This window comes from Coregonus lavaretus (assembly GCF_964263955.1).
Source record: "Coregonus lavaretus genome assembly, chromosome: 25".
Classification (NCBI taxonomy): domain Eukaryota; kingdom Metazoa; phylum Chordata; class Actinopteri; order Salmoniformes; family Salmonidae; genus Coregonus; species Coregonus lavaretus.
This window is the reverse complement of record NC_140012.1, coordinates 25136008-25157365: the sequence shown is the minus strand read 5'-3', so window position 1 is coordinate 25157365 and position 21358 is coordinate 25136008. Positions and strand designations below refer to the sequence as shown.

At 43.6% G+C, this 21358-nt stretch overlaps 1 protein-coding gene across 1 annotated transcript; it reads left to right on the top strand.

The window, feature by feature from the left end:
• The first annotated feature begins 239 nt into the window (after positions 1-239).
• Positions 240-20643, top strand: LOC311101025 (heparan sulfate glucosamine 3-O-sulfotransferase 6-like). Its single transcript, XM_084142036.1, has 2 exons — positions 240-990; positions 19323-20643. The coding sequence occupies exons 1-2, from the start codon at positions 485-487 to the stop codon at positions 19939-19941; spliced, it is 1125 nt and encodes a 374-aa protein (XP_083998162.1). The 5' UTR covers positions 240-484; the 3' UTR covers positions 19942-20643.
• The last annotated feature ends 715 nt before the right edge of the window (positions 20644-21358 follow it).

Below are 21358 nucleotides of genomic sequence, written 5' to 3'. Positions count from 1 at the left end.
TAATTTTAGACTCTTATGGCTGAAAATGTTAAGGGGAGGGACCAATAGGGCATGGATTCACACCCAGAAGGAAAGGGGTGTGTCTGTAGGCTGGTGATGGGGGCCAGAGGGCTTCGCGCAAGCGCTCCGTTGCCAAGGGAGAGGAGCAGGGAGCAAGAGGGGACATAAACTCCGTTTCTCTGGGCACTGTGCACTTTGGACAAGTTGACATTGACACAGTTAGGCCTACAAATATTTTCTTTAGACTAGAGTTATGTGTTATGAAGTGGATGATCAAACAAAAAGGACTGACATTTTAATTTTTTTGAAATATTAATGGCTTTTTTTAAGTGCGTAATGGCACGACTTCATCAAGAATGATGTTTTTATGGGTAACTATATAAAGAAAGACTAGGCCTAATCTTGATTTTAAAACGCATTGAACTGATCTAATTTAAAAAGGCATGTTTTCTGCGTGTTACCCTCCAGCTCAGTATAGCGACTCATGGGATGTAGCAAATGGAGAGCTGGGTTCAACTTTGGACACCTGAAGGCGCAGTCCAAACTTTCCGTCTTCCTTACCATGATCATCATTTTCACTTACTTATTTTACTGTCTCTCTGGGTACTGCGACTCCTTACCTAGACCTGTATACGACCAACAGACAACTTTTATCAACAAAATCTTAGGCCTAAATGATGGACTGGAGCAGAAAAAGATCGACGCGCACAAGAACAGTTCTCCCGGCTCGGTTGTTCGCGAGCTCCCCGGCTTTGACAGTGTTGACTCTCTCTTGCAGGGCAATGATAACGAACTGCGACCGGATAACAACATCTCTATAGCCAATAACTTAGGTAGTAAAACTTTTCCTCAGGCAATCATCATCGGAGTAAAGAAAGGAGGCACGCGCGCGCTGCTGGAGTTTCTGCGCATTCACCCGGATGTCAGAGCGGTGGGCACCGAACCCCACTTCTTCGACAGGTTCTATGATAACGGACTGGAATGGTACAGGTGAGTAAGGGCTGTTTTGAATTTCACTGAAATCTTTTTCTTCTTGTTTGCTTTAATTTACAGGAGCAGTGAAAACAAAGTGAACATGGCCAAAATATGGAAAGAGATATGATTTACTATCATAAATAGCCTAATGTTTCACTTGAATCAGTCAATGCAGATGACCTGATACCCAGGTAAAATCATGGTATTGCACTGTGACATAGGTGATTGGTAAATCACAAGTCATAATTTAGTCATAATTCATCCCACTATGACAAAGTATCAAATATTGTGTGAAACTGCATGTCATCACAGCCACCAAAAGAGAACAATGTCTGTGGATTTATTGTATATCAGGTGTATATTTTGGTGCCTTGTGTTTGCCATTGATCACCTCTCCTGAGCAGGCTCCTATCTTCCTCTCCTTACTTTAGTGTCACTTCATTAATATCCCCCAATGCCAATAAGGATCCTCTCTGAGAGCCCCTTGGTTCGACAGGGTATTCAGTCCCCTGCCAATAAAATGCTGTTTATTGACGTGAAGTGCTGCGTTTCTAAGAGTCTGTCCCTGTGTGTGTCCCCGGGGACCCCTCACTGTCACCCATATCAACTGGTTAGGCAGAAGGAAGGGGAGCACATAAGGATGTGACACAGAGCCAAGAAGAGGGAGAAATCAATACAATCTGTTAATGAAGATTGCAAATGTTGGGTACAAACCTAAATAGCAGCAATGGAGGGATGAAAGTATCCAAGCATACACCTACAGTGTGCTTGCGAAAGTATTCACCCCCCTTGGCATTTTTCCTATTTTGTTGCCTTACAACCTGGAATTAAAATTGATTTTTTTGGGGGTGGTGGGGGGGGGGGGGGGGGGGGGTTTGTATCATTTGATTTACACAACATGCCTACCACTTTGAAGATGCAAAATATTTTTGGGGTGAAACAAACAAGAAATAAGACAAAAAAACAGAAAACTTGAGCGTGCATAACTATTCACCCCCCCAAAGTCAATACTTTGTAGAGCCACCTTTTGCAGCAATTACAGCTGCAAGTCTCTTGGGGTATGTCTCTATAAGCTTGGCACATCTAGCCACTTTGATTTTTGCCCGTTCTTCAAGGCAAAACTGCTCCAGCTCCTTCAAGTTGGATGGGTTCCGCTGGTGTACAGCAATCTTTAAGTCATACCACAGATTCTCAATTGGATTGAGGTCTGGGCTTTGACTAGGCCATTCCAAGACATTTAAATGTTTCCTCCTAAACAACTCAAGTGTTGCTTTAGCAGTATGCTTAGGGTCATTGTCCTGCTGGAAGGTTAACCTCCGTCCCAGTCTCAAATCTCTGGAAGACTGAAACAGGTTTCCCTCAAGAATTTCCCTGTATTTAGCGCCATCCATCATTCCTTCATTTCTGACCAGTTTCCCAGTCCCTGCCGATGAAAAACATCTCGGGGTGATGAGAGGTGTTGGGTTTGCGCCAGACATAGCGTTTTCCTTGATGGCCAAAAAGCTACATTTTAGTCTCATCTGACCAGAGTACCTTCTTCCATATGTTTGGGGAGTCTCCAACATGCCTTTTGGCAAACACCAAATGTGTTTGCTTATTTTTTTCTTTAAGCAATGGCTTTTTTCTGGCCACTCTTCCATAAAGCCCAGCTCTGTGGAGTGTACGGCTTAAAGTGGTCCTACGGACAGACACTCCAATCTCCACTGTGGAGCTTTGCAGCTCCTTCAGCGTTATCTTTGTTCTCTTTGTTGCCTCTCTGATTAATGCCCTCGTTGCCTGGTCCGTGAGTTTTGGTGGGCGGCCCTCTCTTGGCAGGTTTGTTGTGGTGCCATATTCTTTCAATTTTTTAATAATGGATTTAATGCAGCTCCATGGGATGTTCAAAGTTTCTGATATTTTTTTATAACACAACCCTGATCTGTACTTTCCACAACTTTGTCCCTCACCTGTTTGGAGAGCTCCTTGGTCTTCATGGTGCCGCTTGCTTGGTGGTGCCCCTTGCTTAGTGGTGTTGCAGACTCTGGGGCCTTTCAGAACAGGTGTATATATACTTAGATCATGTGACAGATCATGTGACACTTCGATTGCACACAGGTGGACTTTATTTAACTAATTATGTGACTTCTGAAGGTAATTGGTTGCACCAGATCTTATTTAGGGGCTTCATAGCAAAGGGGGTGAATACATATGCATGCACCACTTTTCCGTTATGAATTTTTTGAATTTTTTGAAACAAGTTATTTTTTTCATTTCACTTCACCAATTTGGACTATTTTGTGTATGTCCATTACATGAAATAAAAATAAAAATCAATTTAAATTACAGGTTGTAATGCAACAAAATAGGAAAAACGCCAAGAGGGGTGAATACTTTTGCAAGGCACTGTAAAATGTTTTACTAAAGAAGTCAGGATTACACAGAAAAAGGCCTATAATGATGTACTCTTTCTAAGCATTGACAGTGTAACCTTCGTCTTCAGCAAGTTACCTGACTGTACTTTCTTTCACTGCACTATAATTTATACTGAACAAAAATATAAGCACAACATGTAAAGAGTTGGTCCCATGTTTCATGAGCTGAAATAAAAGATCCCAGAAATGTTCCATACGGACAAAAAGCTTCTTTCTCTTCAATTTTGTGCACAACTTTGTTTACATCCCTGTTAGTGAGCATTTCTCCTTTACCAAGATAATCCATCCACCTGACAGGTGTGGCATATCAAGAAGCTGATTAAACAGCATGATCATTACACAGGTGCACCTTGTGCTGGGGACAATAAAAGGCCACTATAAAATGTGCAGTTTTGTCACACAACACAATGCCACAGATGTCTCAAGTTTTGAGTATGCAATTGGAATGTCCACCAGAGCTGTTGCCAGAGAATTGAATGTTCATTTCTCTGCCATAAGCCGCCTCCAACATTGTTTTAGAGAATTTGGCAGTACCTCACAACTGCAGACCACGTGCAACCACGCCAGCCCAGGACGTTCACATCCGGCTTCTTCACCTGCGGAATCGTCTGAGACCAGCCACCCAGACAGCTGATGAAACTGTGGGTTTGCACAACCAAAGAGTTTCTGTATAAACTGTCAGAAACCGTCTCAGGGACGCTCATCTGCGTGCTCGTCGTCCTCACCTGGGTCTTGACCTGACTGCAATTCGGCGTCGTAACCAACTTCAGTGGGCAAATGCTCCCCTTCGATGGCCACTGGCACACTGGAGAAATGTGCTCTTCACGGATGAATCCCGGTTTCAACTGTACTGGGGAGATGGCGTTGTGTGGGCGAGCGGTTTGCTAATGTCAACGTTGTGAACAGAGTGCCCCATGGTGGCGGTGGGGTTATGGCAGGCATAAGCTACGGACAACGAACACAATTGCTTTTTATCGATGGCAATTTGAATGCACAGAGATACCGTGATGAGATCCTGAGGCCTATTGTTGTGCCATTCATCTGCCGCCATCACCTCATGTTTCAGCACGATAATACACAGCCCCATGTCGCAAGGATCTGTATACAATTCCTGGAAGCTGAAAATGGCCCAGTTCTTCCATGGCCTGCATACTCACCAGACATGTCACCCATTGAGCATGTTTGGGATGCTCTAGATCGAAGTGTACTACAGCGTGTTCTAGTTCCCGCCAATATCCAGCAACTTCGCACAGCCTTTGAAGAGGAGTGGGACAACATTCCACAGGCCACAATCAACAGCCTGATCAACTCTATGCGAAGGAGATGTGTCGCAATGCATGGTTTTCTGATCCACACCCCTACCTTTTTTTAAAGGTATTTGTGACCAACAGATGCATATCTGTTTTCCCAGTCATGTAAAGTCCATAGATTAGGGCTTAATTAATTTATTTCAATTGACTGATTTCCTTATATGAACTGTAACTCAGTAAAATCTTTGAAATTGTTGCATGTTGTGTTTATATTTTTGTTCAGTGTAGTTTGTGAGGCCAGGCAGATGATTGGGTAGTAGCCTACGTTGTGACACTGCAACAGTTACCGGCTACAGCCTTTGATGGTGTTGGGAGACCAGTGACCTTCTAACACATCTTTTAACACCGTCACAGTCCATGTAGTGCTTTGTTGCAGCTGCACAGCAGCTCTCTAGTCTCTCTTCTGTCTCATAAGTGTGGTTTTAGTCTTTCCTAATCTGATGACAGGTATTGTCAGCACTGTGTGGATTGGCCTGCTGTAATGACAGGTCAGGCATTAGCTCGGACAACTCAGGGACATGGAGAGTATGTCACATTATGGAGTACCAGCTAGTCAGTGTAGGGTGAAGTTGCCCAAAGCCAAGGCTCTGATCTAAAGTCAGTGTTAGGTATTTTCCCCTAATGGTAAAGGGAAGGATTTGGAGAGGGAAAGATGATCCTAGATCTGTGTCTAAGGGTATGATGGTTTATTGGTTCTTATCTAAGAAGAAGTGTGTAGTGCTGTGTTGGAGTAATGAGAATAGTGTCAAAGCACCCAAATCAGTCAGTCTAATCCCTTATCATTATCTGCTCCCTCCGATCTCTCCTCTGTGTGAAAGGCATTCTATCATCTATTGATGGGGTCTTTGATTTTAACCAGGGTATTACACCGGGGATTATGATGTCTTGTGTAATTACTTGTGTAACTACACAGTAACTATACTAGTAACTGATATGAAACAGAATGTCCTTTCAAGGCAATTCAATCATTGTTTTATGTGTGCAGCTGAGCAATAACATTCTGGTTACCAAAGCAGTTATAGAGTAACTCTGTGGCATGAGGGCAACTTTATAAAGTGTTGCTATTCACATTGACATAGAATTAAGTAAAACCCATTGGATATCCATTCATATCTGGACTGGAATCACTCCAGGCACCATTTAAGACAGCAGCATAAAGCATTTAGACTGGACTGGAAAGTATCACTTAAACATTTTGTACTTTACAGAGCTCTTAATTTCAAAGTGTATTATTACACTGCTTTGAGTTTGAAAATGAACACTGTCCTCTGTCTTCAGTTAGTAACCAAATAAAACACATGGCCATGTTAAAAGGAAGCATTTGGCAAATTATTTTAGAAGAAATGCTTATATGTGGAAAAAACTTGGCTTCTCGATGCATTTGGAAATGGTTATGTGGCTTTGTGGGAGAGAACATGTTTAAAGGGTTTAGCTCTTTCTACTCTTTCTGTGTGTGTGTGTTTCCATTGCATGTGTGCAAGTAACCTAAGCTTTTGAGATCCAACCCAGTCAAGTGTCTAATCTCCCTCTCCCCATTCTACTCTGCGATCCACCATAAACCAAACCTTTTCATGACACCATAAATATCCAATAGATATGCTGTAGATGTAATTTCTGTTAAAATAGGGTTTCCTATTGATTCAGCTGTTGGTACCTTTACCAGGGCACTGCAGGGGAGGTTCATTAACTGCTGAATATTCAGTCGTGTTGACAAGGTGTCATTGGCCCTTCAACCACCAACATTTATACCCTACACATACTCCCTAAAATTGAGTTATACTGCAGTGAGATTTGAGTTAAGTCTGTGAAATGTGTGGGGATTGGGGGGACAGGGTTCTTCAGAAGTATATTTTCTTGCATAATTCGGTGTAGCATTGGTCACAGTATTCAGACAGGAATGTCCAGCTCTTATTTCCCGACTGCCTTTTTAAAATCAATCACAAGGGATTCTTCCACTGCTGAATTCCGAGGCATATTTTTAAGGTTTTGAAATAGAGTGTTAGAGACAGAGAGAGAGTTATTTGGCCCAACAAAAAGGTTTTGGGAGGGCCTTTCATGGTCAAAGTAGGAAGCATGGAAATGATTGTCTCTGAAATAAATCAAATGTATAGAATTGGACTGAACAAGGGAGACTTTGTTTCAGTGACCAGGTCCACTGGTCGGCTAGTCTGTGTCATTGTGCAGAATGAGAGTAATGAGAAAAATTCTCTGCTGTGCCCATTGACAATCATAAATGCTGCCTCCTAACTTTTCAAAAATAACATTTTTCTCAGGCTATGGCGGTGTACGATCAAAGATAAATGTACAATACATGCATGGCATGCTTTCAAGAAACCAAAGGAATTTCTTCAAGATTGATATCAATATGCAAAATGAAATGGGGAAAATATAACTGAATAGTCAAACATGATTTGATAAATTGGTTTGGGATGGGTATGGATTTTCAATCTGGAGAAAAACCTCATTGCCCAACTCAGCCATCAATATTTTGACAGCTCGTCATTGGACGACCTTTCACCTTCAGTATGGTATGCCCTATCCAATCAGATGATAGTTAACAAAATAAAGGGACATGTATAGGAGATGTGAAAATGATAACAATATGAGTATTTAGTATTGGACAAATGGAAAAGTCCCATTGGACATCCTTTCCAACACTATTAGTGTGATAGAACAAGGGACTGACTATTACAAATCAATGTCCTCAATAGCCAGATGCCTAACCTAATTAGGTCTATACAGTGGGGAAAAAAAGTATTTAGTCAGCCACCAATTGTGCAAGTTCTCCCACTTAAAAAGATGAGAGAGGCCTGTAATTTTCATCATAGGTACACGTCAACTATGACAGACAAATTGAGAAAAAAAAATCCAGAAAATCACATTGTAGGATTTTTAATGAATTTATTTGCAAATTATGGTGGAAAATAAGTATTTGGTCACCTACAAACAAGCAAGATTTCTGGCTCTCACAGACCTGTAACTTCTTCTTTAAGAGGCTCCTCTGTCCTCCACTCGTTACCTGTATTAATGGCACCTGTTTGAACTTGTTAACAGTATAAAAGACACCTGTCCACAACCTCAAACAGTCACACTCCAAACTCCACTATGGCCAAGACCAAAGAGCTGTCAAAGGACACCAGAAACAAAATTGTAGACCTGCACCAGGCTGGGAAGACTGAATCTGCAATAGGTAAGCAGCTTGGTTTGAAGAAATCAACTGTGGGAGCAATTATTAGGAAATGGAAGACATACAAGACCACTGATAATCTCCCTCGATCTGGGGCTCCACGCAAGATCTCACCCCGTGGGGTCAAAATGATCACAAGAACGGTGAGCAAAAATCCCAGAACCACACGGGGGGACCTAGTGAATGACCTGCAGAGAGCTGGGACCAAAGTAACAAAGCCTACCATCAGTAACACACTATGCCGCCAGGGACTCAAATCCTGCAGTGCCAGACGTGTCCCCCTGCTTAAGCCAGTACATGTCCAGGCCCGTCTGAAGTTTGCTAGAGTGCATTTGGATGATCCAGAAGAGGATTGGGAGAATGTCATATGGTCAGATGAAACCAAAATAGAACTTTTGGGTAAAAACTCAACTCGTCTTGTTTGGAGGACAAAGAATGCTGAGTTGCATCCAAAGAACACCATACCTACTGTGAAGCATGGGGGTGGAAACATCATGCTTTGGGGCTGTTTGTCTGCAAAGGGACCAGGACGACTGATCCGTGTAAAGGAAAGAATGAATGGGGCCATGTATCGTGAGATTTTGAGTGAAAACCTCCTTCCATCAGTAAGGGCATTGAAGATGAAACGTGGCTTGATCTTTCAGCATGACAATGATCCCAAACACACAGCCCGGGCAACGAAGGAGTGGCTTCGTAAGAAGCATTTCAAGGTCCTGGAGTGGCCTAGCCAGTCTCCAGATCTCAACCCCATAGAAAATCTTTGGAGGGAGTTGAAAGTCCGTGTTGCCCAGCGACAGCCCCAAAACATCACTGCTCTAGAGGAGATCTGCATGGAGGAATGGGCCAAAATACCAGCAACAGTGTGTGAAAACCTTGTGAAGACTTACAGAAAACGTTTGACCTGTGTCATTGCCAACAAAGGGTATATAACAAAGTATTGAGAAACTTTTGTTATTAACCAAATACTTATTTTCCACTATAATTTGCAAATAAATTCATAAAAAATCCTACAATGTGATTTTCTGGAATTTTTTTTCTCATTTTGTCTGTCATAGTTGACGTGTACCTATGATGAAAATTACAGGCCTCTCTCATCTTTTTAAGTGGGAGAACTTGCACAATTGGTGGCTGACTAAATACTTTTTTCCCCCACTGTATACATGCTTAGCTACAGTGAGGGAAAAAAGTATTTGATCCCCTGCTGATTTTGTACTTTTTCCCACTGACAAAGACATGATCAGTCTATAATTTTAATGGTAGGTTTATTTGAACAGTGAGAGACAGAATAACAACAAAAAAATCCAGAAAAATGCATGTAAAAAATGTTATAAATTGATTTGCATTTTAATGAGGGAAATAAGTATTTGACCCCTCTGCAAAACATGACTTAGTACTTGGTGGCAAAACCCTTGTTGGCAATCACAGAGGTCAGACGTTTCTTGTAGTTGGCCACCAAGTTTGCACACATCTCAGGAGGGATTTTGTCCCACTCCTCTTTGCAGATCTTCTCCAAGTCATTAAGGTTTTGAGGCTGACGTTTGGCAACTCGAACCTTCAGCTCCCTCCACAGATTTTCTATGGGATTAAGGTCTGGAGACTGGCTAGGCCACTCCAGGACCTTAATGTGCTTCTTCTTGAGCCACTCCTTTGTTGCCTTGGCCGTTTGTTTTGGGTCATTGTCATGCTGGAATACCCATCCACGACCCATTTTCAATGCCCTGGCTGAGGGAAGGAGGTTCTCACCCAAGATTTGACGGTACATGGCCCCGTCCATCGTCCCTTTGATGCGGTGAAATTGTCCTGTCCCCTTAGCAGAAAAACACCCCCAAAGCATTTCCACCTCCATGTTTGACGGTGGGGATGGTGTTCTTGGGGTCATAGGCAGCATTCCTCCTCCTCCAAACACGGCGAGTTGAGTTGATGCCAAAGGGCTCCATTTTGGTCTAATCTGACCACAACACTTTCACCCAGTTCTCCTCATTCAGATGTTCATTGGCAAACTTCAGACGGGCCTGTATATGTGCTTTCTTGAGCAGGGGGACCTTGCGGGCGCTGCAGGATTTCAGTCCTTCACGGCGTAGTGTGTTACCAATTGTTTTCTTGGTGACTATGGTCCCAGCTGCCTTGAGATCATTGACAAGATCCTCCCGTGTAGTTCTGGGCTGATTCCTCACCGTTCTCATGATCATTGCAACTCCACGAGGTGAGATCTTGCATGGAGCCCCAGGCCGAGGGAGATTGACAGTTATTTTGTGTTTCTTCCATTTGCGAATGATCGCACCAACTGTTGTCACCTTCTCACCAAGCTGCTTGGCGATGGTCTTGTAGCCCATTCCAGCCTTGTGTAGGTCTACAATCTTGTCCCTGACATCGTTGGAGAGCTCTTTGGTCTTGGCCATGGTGGAAAGTTTGGAATCTGATTGATTGATTGCTTCTGTGGACAGGTGTCTTTTATACAGGTAACAAACTGAGATTAGGAGCACTCCCTTTAAGAGTGTGCTCCTAATCTCAGCTCATTACCTGTATAAAAGACACCTGGGAGCCAGAAATCTTTCTGATTGAGAGGGGGTCAAATACTTATTTCCCTCATTAAAGTGCAAATCAATTTATAACATTTTTGACATGCGTTTTTCTGGATTTTTTGTTTGTTATTCTGTCTCTCACTGTTCAAATAAACCTACCATTAAAATTATAGACTGATCATTTCTTTGTCAGTGGGCAAACGTACAAAATCAGCAGGGGATCAAATACTTTTTTCCCTCACTGTAACTGATAATTTGCTCAGTGAATAGAACTACATGGCAATTTATTTGTTCAAAGTACTTAGTTAAACTGGGTTCCCTATACTGTTTACCAATAAGTAGTGCTGCATTCGCACATACTATATATTCATATTATTGTGGAATTTCTAAGCTCAGTGTGACAAAAAGGTATGATGTTTATTTTTTAACTAGCAGATGTAGGCTACTTGGATGCTCTTTTACTATAATAATGTAAGACTAATCCAGAGATTTTTTCACTGCCACATTACCAACCCTTTTCTACCTCCTCCCACCTCATTATAAACTAATACATTTTAAACAGATAGAGCAACAGAGCTGTGACAGTACTGATCCAGTAGGCTGGATTCCTGTCAGCCTGCAGGTCTCTAACATGACTCCCAGGATACAGTGATTGATCAGGGTTCATGTTTAGGGGAGTGGAAAAAATGATCCCCCACTCCGTCCCTCCCGACCTCCTCCTCCCATGTCCCTGTCACAGCAAGATGGATGGCACAGCTATAACAACCTCACATAGCACTACACCTCTTTGGAATCATAATACACACCCAGTCAGCGCTGATAACCAGAGGGAAATGTCTTCTGTTTCCTGTAAAGCTATGATTATCGAATTGTGGACTAATGAAATTCTAGTTATCAGAGATTGTAGTAGGCCTAGTCATTGTAGCGACTGTAGGATAGTGATACAAGTGTGACAGTCGAAATGGACAGCTTTGTTTTTGCACCAAAACCAGAGTTGCTCTGTTTAGTTACACAAGTGATGAATCCCTCCCTACACTTCAAACTGTCTAACCTTATCTTAACCAGGGCCCAGTCCCAATCAGAGATTGCCTATTTGCCCTAGTCCCTCAACAAGGGCAGTTATTGGATTATAATTCAGCCAGGAGCTGTCTGGCGCATCAGTTTACCCAGGACCCTTTAGGTTGACCCTCTACCCACATCACCCAGCCTACCATCTTCTGTCTTAGCCTGTCTGGAGAGGCTGGTGAATCATTGACAGCTCAGTGTGTATTGTTGTCTCAGCCGTGGCCTCTCCCTCCTGCCCTGCCTGACCATCTCTGTTTTAATGTGACTGACTGACTGACCGACAGGCTGGGTGGGTGGGTGAGAGAGGGTAAGGAGGGCGGAAGGCTGAGGGTGAGGTGGAGAGAGCGTGAAAACGTAGACTCACTATAGGAATCATAGGAACACACCTTTCTTTGTTATGAAAAGCAGTTAAGGAAAAATTGTATGGGTTGTCTTTAATCACGTAACACGAATTGATTACCTGGACAATGGTTATGTTTAATTGTGAGGAAATGTGATTGATTAAAAGGAGAACTCTGTCTGAAGGAGCACTCTGGAATACTTTTTCTGTACGAAATGTGAACATTATCTAGGAAGTTCACAAAGAGAAATCTGAAAATGAAATACCTGCTCTCTCACATGCCGACATCGCTCTGTCTCTCTGTTGTGCTGTGTATTTTAGAGACTCTCGCTCACGCACGCACGCACGCACACACACACACACGCACACACGCACACACGCACACACGCACACACGCACACACACACACACACACACACACACACACACACACACACACACACACACACACACACACACACACACACACACACACACACACACACACACCCTACTGGGTGTGGATCGGCCCCTTAATGACAAACACTATCTTTCCCAGCAGCTGCAGTCCCTGTGTTCTGCCAACAGTAATCCCCATTCCTCAGTTAAAACAAGTCAAGGATGGGCAACAACCACAAGGAGTGGGACATTTAACAATTTAGGAAGTGGTATTCACTGCAGTCCAGTATTGAGTCTTCTCATTGGTATAGAGTTGGGTAGACGCCAGATGGCCAATGGTTGGAGTCCATTACAGAGTTCTGAGTTGTACTTGTAATTTCAATTCATCTGGAAAAGCTAGGTAATTCATGGAAAAATGTGGGCGTTTTATTTTTCCCTCACCAACGGTAGCAGACCCTGGGGAAAGAATACTGCAGCATGATGTATAGCAGTGGAGGCTGTTGAAGGGAGGACGGCTCATAATAATGCCTGGAACGGATAAATGGAATGGCATCAAACACCTGGAAACCATGGAAACCATGTGTTTGATGTATTTGATACCATTCCACCTATTCCGCTCCAGCCATTACCACGAGCCCGTCCTCCCCAATTAAGGTGCCACCAACCTACTGTGATGTATAGTATAAGATGACAATGTTTAACTTTGGTTCAAAAGAGATGGAGTTGATTTTATGAAGTGCACAGAAAAACACACCTCAACCTGACTCAGAGAATCATTAGAAGCCCTTGTGAAATATTAATCGAGGACAAGAAGTACAGTACTGTTTTAAAGGTGGAGGTTCTCTTAAAAACTGGGTTTCTGTAGTTCTTTGTAAAGAATGACTACAGTGCAGTGCATGCTTTCACACTGAAACCCTCTAAGTAATTTAACCAATCTAATTATTACAGTAACTACACAATTAGGTGAGCGATGACATCACTGGGGTCAGGCTGAGGGAGGAAGGAGACCCTCCAGTAATCTGTCCATCTCTCTCTTCCTCCTCCTCTTGTCTGTTCATCTGTTCATCTCAGGGTGTGGGCCCCCGGCCCATGGTCACCCACTGATAAAGCCACACAGCTAACAGCTAACCCACTGTGGGCCAGGCAGGAACACAGAGGAACACAGGCTGATTTTCCCATTCGATAAGGCAGAGGGGGGCAATTACAGCAAGGAACACACACTTTTCTCTGTCTTTCTCTCTCTCACATACTCTCCCGTCTCTTTCTCTCTCACACTATTATCTCTCTAACTGTCTCTCTCTCTCTCTCTCTCTCTCTCTCTCTCTCTCTCTCATTTTAATTCTGGAGTTGGAATGTCAGGCTTTATCCTGCAGTAGACAGTCTGGAGGCTTGAGCTGTTCTCCCCCTTTCTCGCGCTCTCTCTCTGTCTCTCTCTACACTGTCATTATCTCTCCCGAGGAAACTGTGAGACCGCTTCCCACTGACTCTTCTCAAGGTTGCCTGCTGTAGTAATCGCTGTATTAACTGTCATGTTCACTTTTCCCCCTCGTAGACACATTCTTTAGGTCTTTCTTACCGACCTACCTCACTGATGTAGGCCTAAACCTCCTCAACAAATAGAACCCTCACCACTCTCTGGCTGCTGTATTAAACCAGCGTTGGTGTGTAGTCCAACAGCCTTGGTGTGTACGTTACAACATTAGGCTCTACTATGCTATGCAACTGTACTGCGCGCGCGCGCGTGCACACACACACACACACACACACACACACACACACACACACATACACACACACACACTAGTTTTATTGGGCTCTTTGTTGTTTCCTGCTGACTTTGACTTCTAATTACTCTTCACTAACTCCTGAAGCCTCCATTTTCTTCTCCCAGTAATGACAAACCTCTCCCTCTGCAAAGTAGCAGAGTACTGAGTCTAAAGCAGGGGACAGAGGGTCAAAGGCATGTCACAGCTCTGAGGCAACATGCCCTGTGTTTAAGCCTCCAGATGACACTGAACTTGTAGTGACAGAAATGCAGTCCCCCGGTGATGAGAATTGGGTACAGAATATCCTCTCAACATTCCTGCACACTGTGTGTACTCGTACTGTAACTTATAATCTCCTATGGAAGTATCCATGAGAAAATAAGGAGAGAGAGAGATGCTGAGCTTAAGACATCTTGCATTACAAGCATCCCCCGTGGCCCCGGTGGTCTCACCCACTGAATCATAAGTGTCTGCCTCTGACCTTCAGGGCGGAAAGGTCTGACGGGGGTCACAGAGTAAAGTTACACAGAGTCAACATAGATCACAGCATACAGGGTCTGAGCACTGGGACCAGTAGGGAAAACACTTCCTACCCATCAACACATCTCTATATCCTCTACTGCATCTCACACACGCGCTCACACTGGTATAAACATTTGCATGCACGCGCATTCACACAGACACACACACACACAGACACAGAGACAGACATACACACAGAGAGAACCTCATTGCTACCAGATGTGGGAGCATCCTGTCCCGCTGGTAGCAGTGCAAAGTGTTAGCTGCTCCTGCGTCAGGGCGTGAAGGTGTGTGTGCGTGCATGCGCATATGTTTGTGTTTGTGTGTGAGTGTGTGTGTGTTGGGTGGGTGTGTCTGGGTGTGTACTTCTGAGAGTGTGGCCACCTTTTAAATCAAAGCTCCTGTCCTATGTTTACACACATGGGTTCTTACTGTATGACACACAGGGGAGAGGAGAGCTAACGCTGGGAAGACAAATAAGAGTTAAAAGCCCAGGTTGGAGAACTCGGTGTATGTGTGTGTGTGTGTGTGTGTGTGTGTGTGTGTGTGTGTGTGTGTGTGTGTGTGTGTGTGTGTGTGTGTGTGTGTGTGTGTGTGTGTGTGTGTGTGTGTGTGTGTGTATATGTGACAGAGAGAGTGTGTGCATGCCTGCTGGTAAGGTTGGTAGACTTTAGAAAGCAAGCTATTACTAAATGCACTGAATAAGACACACTCCTTTCAATCTGTTTCAGGTGTTTGAAAATGCTAAATTATCCAACTTCCACCCCCCAGCCATCCTCACGTACTTTGTGCTCCCTCAGATGTTGGGGATGCATGACGCCCCTACACACACGCACTCTAATGCCCAGACGTTGCGTTTTACGAGTGAGCTCACCTACTTAGTACAAAAACGATAAAGTAAATATTTGTCAACATTAAAGTTTCCACAATTAGTGTGTTGCCCGTTTTTCCCCTTGTTTTTGAGATGACATTGACAAACACTCAGTTTGGTGTACTTAGTTCAGTCACTACAATACGATCGTAAACAGTAGCCTATTAACCTGAGGTATTTTACAACAGGTCCTAATAGAGCTGAGGGCCACCCAGACGGTGAGTACAGCAGGTCTATGGCGATAAACACACATCTGTGGACCCTCTGACCTGCATTCCTGCTCCAGATGCTAACAGTGATACCGCTAGGTTAAGGTGTGATCAAAACAAACAGCAGGTCGCTTAGCTAGCCTCTGCTAACCTGGCTGCCCTTGGAAACCATACAGAGAGCAACGGCATCTGATAAAGAACAAACACAACAGTTGAATAGGTATACACTCTAGTATATGGTCTCGCTTGAATGTTGTGAGATAAGGCTGACCAGGTTAATGTGGGTCTCTCTCTCCCTCTCTCCCTCCCTCCCTCCTGCTTGGGTTTGTGTTGTAGCCAGAGAGTTCCACAGAGTTCCGTGATTACAGGACAGTGTTCCAGAACGTAAACATGATGTCAATGGAAGACAGGACGGGTCCAGCATGGATCCCATTAGCCTGATTGACCAGAATTAAACATCCACTTACTGCTGAGTACACACTACACAAACAGACCGGCACCTCTGTATGGCAGGCCAAAATAATTATTGTAAAACATATTTTTTAAAAGGAAGAGCAAAATAAGTATAAAATTAAATAAGTATAATACTTTAGTTGTAATGGGTTGTAGTAGTAGTTGTAAAGAAAATGGTCACCTTTATATCTTGAAATGAACAGATAGAAATATAGCACAATGCTGTCCTATGTAACTGATCGGCCACTGTGGGAGTCGTTCAGAACAGAGGAAGACAGGAGAGAATTTGTAGAGATATGTCTCTCTAAAGCTGGATCCCAGTGGAGTTGTTGCTCTTGAAAGGAGGTTTTCTGTGTTACTCTTTGACCTCTTATGTTGAAATATTAATATCAACATGCTATAGGCCTAGATGGGGTGAGCCAATGAAACGTTATCTACATTATTGTTATTTTTATTTTACTTAACCTTTATTGAACCAGGAGACCTAAAACCTAACAGATTCCATCATCTTATTTTTGCGTGGTCTATATCTGTAGTATGAGTATTGTCTATATGCCTGATCCTCATATCCACTCATACCCAGGCTGTAGTAAAAAAAAAAGAGGTGGTCTGTTATAAAAACATAAGCCATGTTTTCAGTATTATCATCATGGCACATTCGTGGTGGGGACGTCAGATTTGGATCAGAGAGGAGTATGTTCCCCACACAGCTCAGGCTAGAGCCCTGCATTTAGAGACCAGAGACCAACCACGTCGACGACAGCTTTTGGAATGCGTCTCGAATGGCACCATATTCCCTATAGAGTGCACTACTTTTGTCCAGAGCCCTAGTGCACCGTATTATAGGGAATAGGGTGCCATTTGAGACCCATTCTCAGTCTCTACCACATGGCTATGCTATGGGGGAAACCATCCGTGGAAATTAAATGAGGTATTTTCGGAGGAGTTGGAACGTTCCTTCATGCTTGGATTTTTAAAACATAAACCCGCCATGAGATTTGAATCCCCTCATTTTAAATTAAATGAAGGTGCTCCTTTTTTGAGGAGAGTTGGAAGGATTCCTGTTTTGTGTCCTTAGGATTCTAAAATGGAACTTCTGGGATTCCAACATATGGTTCCAGCTGTCAAAGGACATATTTTTGGAGACTATTAGCTGTCCTTCATCTCTTTATCTCATCATCTTATCATCAGATCCTTTACTGCTAACCTGGGTGCCAGTCTATTTCTCCTTTGTTGGCTAAAGTAGAATCAGACTGGTGTTGGTCTGTTGGGGAGTTTCTTGCAGCGTCAGTGGCATATAGTACACAGCACATGGCGTAGTATACAGTGCATTCGGAAAGTATTCAGACCCTTGACTTTTTCCACATTTTGTTACATTACAGCCTTATTCTAAAATTGATTAAATTGTTTTTTCCCCCCCTCATCAATCTAAACACAATACCCCATAATGACAAAGCAAAAACAGGTTTTTAGACATTTTTGCAAATGTATTAAAAATACAAAGAATATCACATTTCCGTAAGTATTCAGACCCTTCACTCAGTACTTTGTTGAAGCACCTTTGGTAGTGATTACAGCCTCGAGTCTTCTTGGGTATGACGCTACAAGCTTGGCACACCTGTATTTGGGGAGTTTCTCCCATTCTTCTCTGCAGATCCTCTCAAGCTCTGTCAGGTTGGATGGGGAGCGTCGCTGCACAGCTATTTTCAGGTCTCTCCAGAGATGTTTGTTCAGGTTCAAGTCCGGGCTCTGGCTGGGCCACTCAAGGACATTCAGAGACTTGTCCCGAAGCCACTCCTGCATTGTCTTGGCTGTGTGCTTAGGATCATTGTCCTGTTAGAAGGTGAACCTTCAACCCAGTCTGAGGTCCTGAGCGCTCTGGAGAAGGTTTCATCAAGGATCTCTCTGTACTTTGCTTTGTTCATCTTTCCCTCAATCCTGACTAGTCTCCCAGTCCCTGCCGCTGAAAAACATCCCCACAGCATGATGCTGCCACCACCATGCTTCACCGTAGGGATGGTGCCAGGTTTCCTCCAGACATGACGCTTGGTATTCATGCCAAAGAGTTCAATCTTGGTTTCATCAGACCAGAGAATCTCCTTGACCAAGGCCCTTCTCCCCCAATTGCTCAGTTTGGCCAGGTGGCCATGCAGATCTAGATCGTGGTGGTTCCAAACTTCTTCCATTTAAGAATGATGGAGGCCACTGTGTTCTTGGGACCTTCAATGCTGCAGAAATGTTTTGGTACCCTTCGCCAGATATGTGCCTCAACACAATCCTGTCTCAGAGCTCTACGGACAATTCCTTCAACCTGGCTTGGTTTTTGCTCTGACATGCATTGTTAACAGTGGGACCTTATATAGACAGGTGTGTGCCTTTCCAAATCATGTCCAATCAATTGAATTTACCACAGGTGGACTCCAATCAAGTTGTAGACACATCTCAAGGATGATCAATGGAAACAGGATGCACCCGAGCTCAATTTCGAGTCTCATAGCAAAGGGTCTGAATACATACGTAAATAAGGTATTTCCTTTTTCTTATTTTTAATACATTTGCCAAAAAATATAAAAACCTGTTTTCGCTTTGTCATTATGGGGTATTGTGTGTAGATTGATGAGGGATTCTTTTTTAAAAATCCATTTTTGAATAAGGCTGTAACGTAACAAAAGGTGGAAAAAGTCAAGGGGTCTGAATACTTTCCGAATGCACTGTATTTGTCCAGGCAGCCTGGGGGAGAGACCACTCATCCCAGCTCTCAGCCCAGCTCTCAGCCCAGCCTCAGAGGTGCTCTGACAGGCTTGTGAAGGAGGAGGAAGTCCTGTGGAAATGACTTTTCACTGGTTATTATGGTTTTGTGGTTTCCATTAAGCACCCACTCATTGACTTCCTCTCCATCTGACATGCATTTCAGCGAGACCAGCGTCTAATGTAGATGTTTATATTGATGTAATCACAGACCTAACCAACTAATTACAAAGCTAAGTCAGAAGCCCTCAAGGCTGGGGAGCATCAAAGGGGACAGTTGGAACACTCCAATAAAGCAGGGAATATTAATATTCCATAAAATGTTGTAATATAAAACATATGGAAGCAGATCTGGTCATGTTTATGATACACAAACCAGGTTCCAAATGTCTTAAAGTGTGTTGCATCACAGGAAGGAGGATAGGATTGAGACTGGGTACAAAGAAACAAGATTTTTGTTTACTTCATGGGTCACAAGAAATTCCCAGAAGCTTTTGGTGGGTCAGTTTGCCAAATGTTTGGGAACCACTAATCAAATCTTTCCTATTCTCTCCTCTCCTCTCAGAAACCTGATGCCTCGGACGTTGGAAAGCCAGATCACCATGGAGAAGACACCTAGCTACTTCGTCACCAAGGAGGCTCCTCGGCGCCTCTTCGCCCTGAGTCGTCATACCAAGCTGATCGTGGTGGTCCGAGACCCCGTGACCCGGGCCGTGTCCGACTACACCCAGACGCTGTCCAAACAACCCGGCCTTCCGTCCTTCCAGAGCCTGACCTTCCGGAACTCCACCACGGGCCTCATCGACACCTCCTGGAGCGCCGTGCGCATCGGGATCTACGCCAAGCACCTGGAGAACTGGCTGCGCTACTTCCCCCTCTCAAAGTTCCTCTTCGTCAGCGGGGAGCGGCTGGTGACGGACCCGGCTGGGGAGATGGGCAGGGTGCAGGACTTCCTGGGGCTGAAAAGGGTGGTCACGGACAAACACTTCTACTTCAACCAGACCAAAGGTTTCCCCTGCCTGAAGAAGCCTGAGGGGAGCAGCAGGCCGCGCTGTCTGGGGAAGTCTAAGGGAAGGCCTCATCCACAGATCTCTCCAGAGGTGCTTCTCAGGCTCAGGGAGTTCTATAGGCCATTCAATATGAAGTTTTACCAAATGACAGGCCATGACTTTGGCTGGGACTGATGGAAATGGGACGGGATAGAGCATAGACATGTGTCTCCAGAGGATCTACAGGCCTTGTAATGGCCACTCAACCTGAGGTTTTCCCAAATGACAGGTCCTCGTGACTTCGGCTGGGACTGGTGGAAACAGACAGACTAGTATATTTTGGTTTTTAAAGAGAGGGTTTAAATCTCCTTGACTAAACAGATGTGATTTTCCTAGTATGATTGTTGTGTCACTACAATGTAATTAAAAATAAATATTCTGACCAAACTGCTCCCTGAGCCTGGCAAATATTTGTATCTGAGAAATTCATCCCAAATATGCTAATACTATTTCAATAAACTAGTCTACAATAAGCTAAGTGCATTTCTAATATAATTTGAGTAATTACACATTATTTACTGTTATCCCATTCTCCTGTTTTAAAATGCAACCCCAAAGATGTTTAGGTGACATTATTTTTAACAATGCATAAGACTATTGCTGGGATGAATGATGAACTATGTTCTATTATTTTGTTAAAAAATATGTATTATTGATTTATTCTATGTGCTGTAAAATTGCTATTATTTATGTTGCAAGTGTTATGCTATTAAGAATTGTGATATATGCTATATCTATTATCTTTCTTCATTGTTTGTTTGTTTCATACCAAACTCATAAACTGTACCTCTCCTTGACTGTACATTTCTGGAAGTATAATTTATAAAAATGACAATGTTTGAGATGTTTTATCTACTACTTTTGTATTTTAAAATGCTGATATTACTAAAGCTTTTCTTCTAAAATGGATGTCTTGTTTTCATCATATAAGTCAACATTTCAGTATGAACTGCCTTTCTATGAAATATCCACACCATATGATACACTGTTTAGCCACGCCAGACCACAGAGAGGGGAGGCAGATAGGGTTGCGTGTTGTGGTGGGGGTCGTATGGCCCTATAGCCTCCAGGGCTAAATGTGAAGTTAACACAGAGAGGAAGCGTTCTGATGTGTAAGCAATCAATTGGCCGGGGTCATTGGAGACCTTTGGGTTGGCAATCTTTGACCCCTGACACCCCGTTGACCTGTAGTCCTCGCCGCCATAAACTGCTGACCACTCCAGTGCTGCGGCGTTGGCCAGTGAAGCCGCCCAGGCCCAGCCACACTCCCTTGGTGCTTCCCAATATAGTGCACTATATGGGCTCTGGCCAAAAGTGGTGCACTATATAGGGGATAGGGTGCCATTTGGGACACAGATATATACTGCCTATTTTAGAGAATCCATTAATATTGCAAACTCAACCTCCGGGACCCGGGCTGAAGGGAGCTGAATCAATAACTGCCTGTTTAGTTTATAGGCTATGGCATATGTGCTTATATGTACCATGTCCCCTTGTCACATTGATTTAGGCCAGGGTCGGACACAGGACGCTATCACACATTTGTAAAATA

Coding starts and splice junctions, on each gene's coding strand:
- LOC311101025 (XM_084142036.1), top strand. CDS start 485: ATGGGATGTAGCAAATGGAGAGCTGGGTTCAACTTTGGACACCTGAAG. Junction 991..19,322: donor AACGGACTGGAATGGTACAG/GTGAGTAAGGGC, acceptor CTCTCCTCTCAG/AAACCTGATGCCTCGGACGT.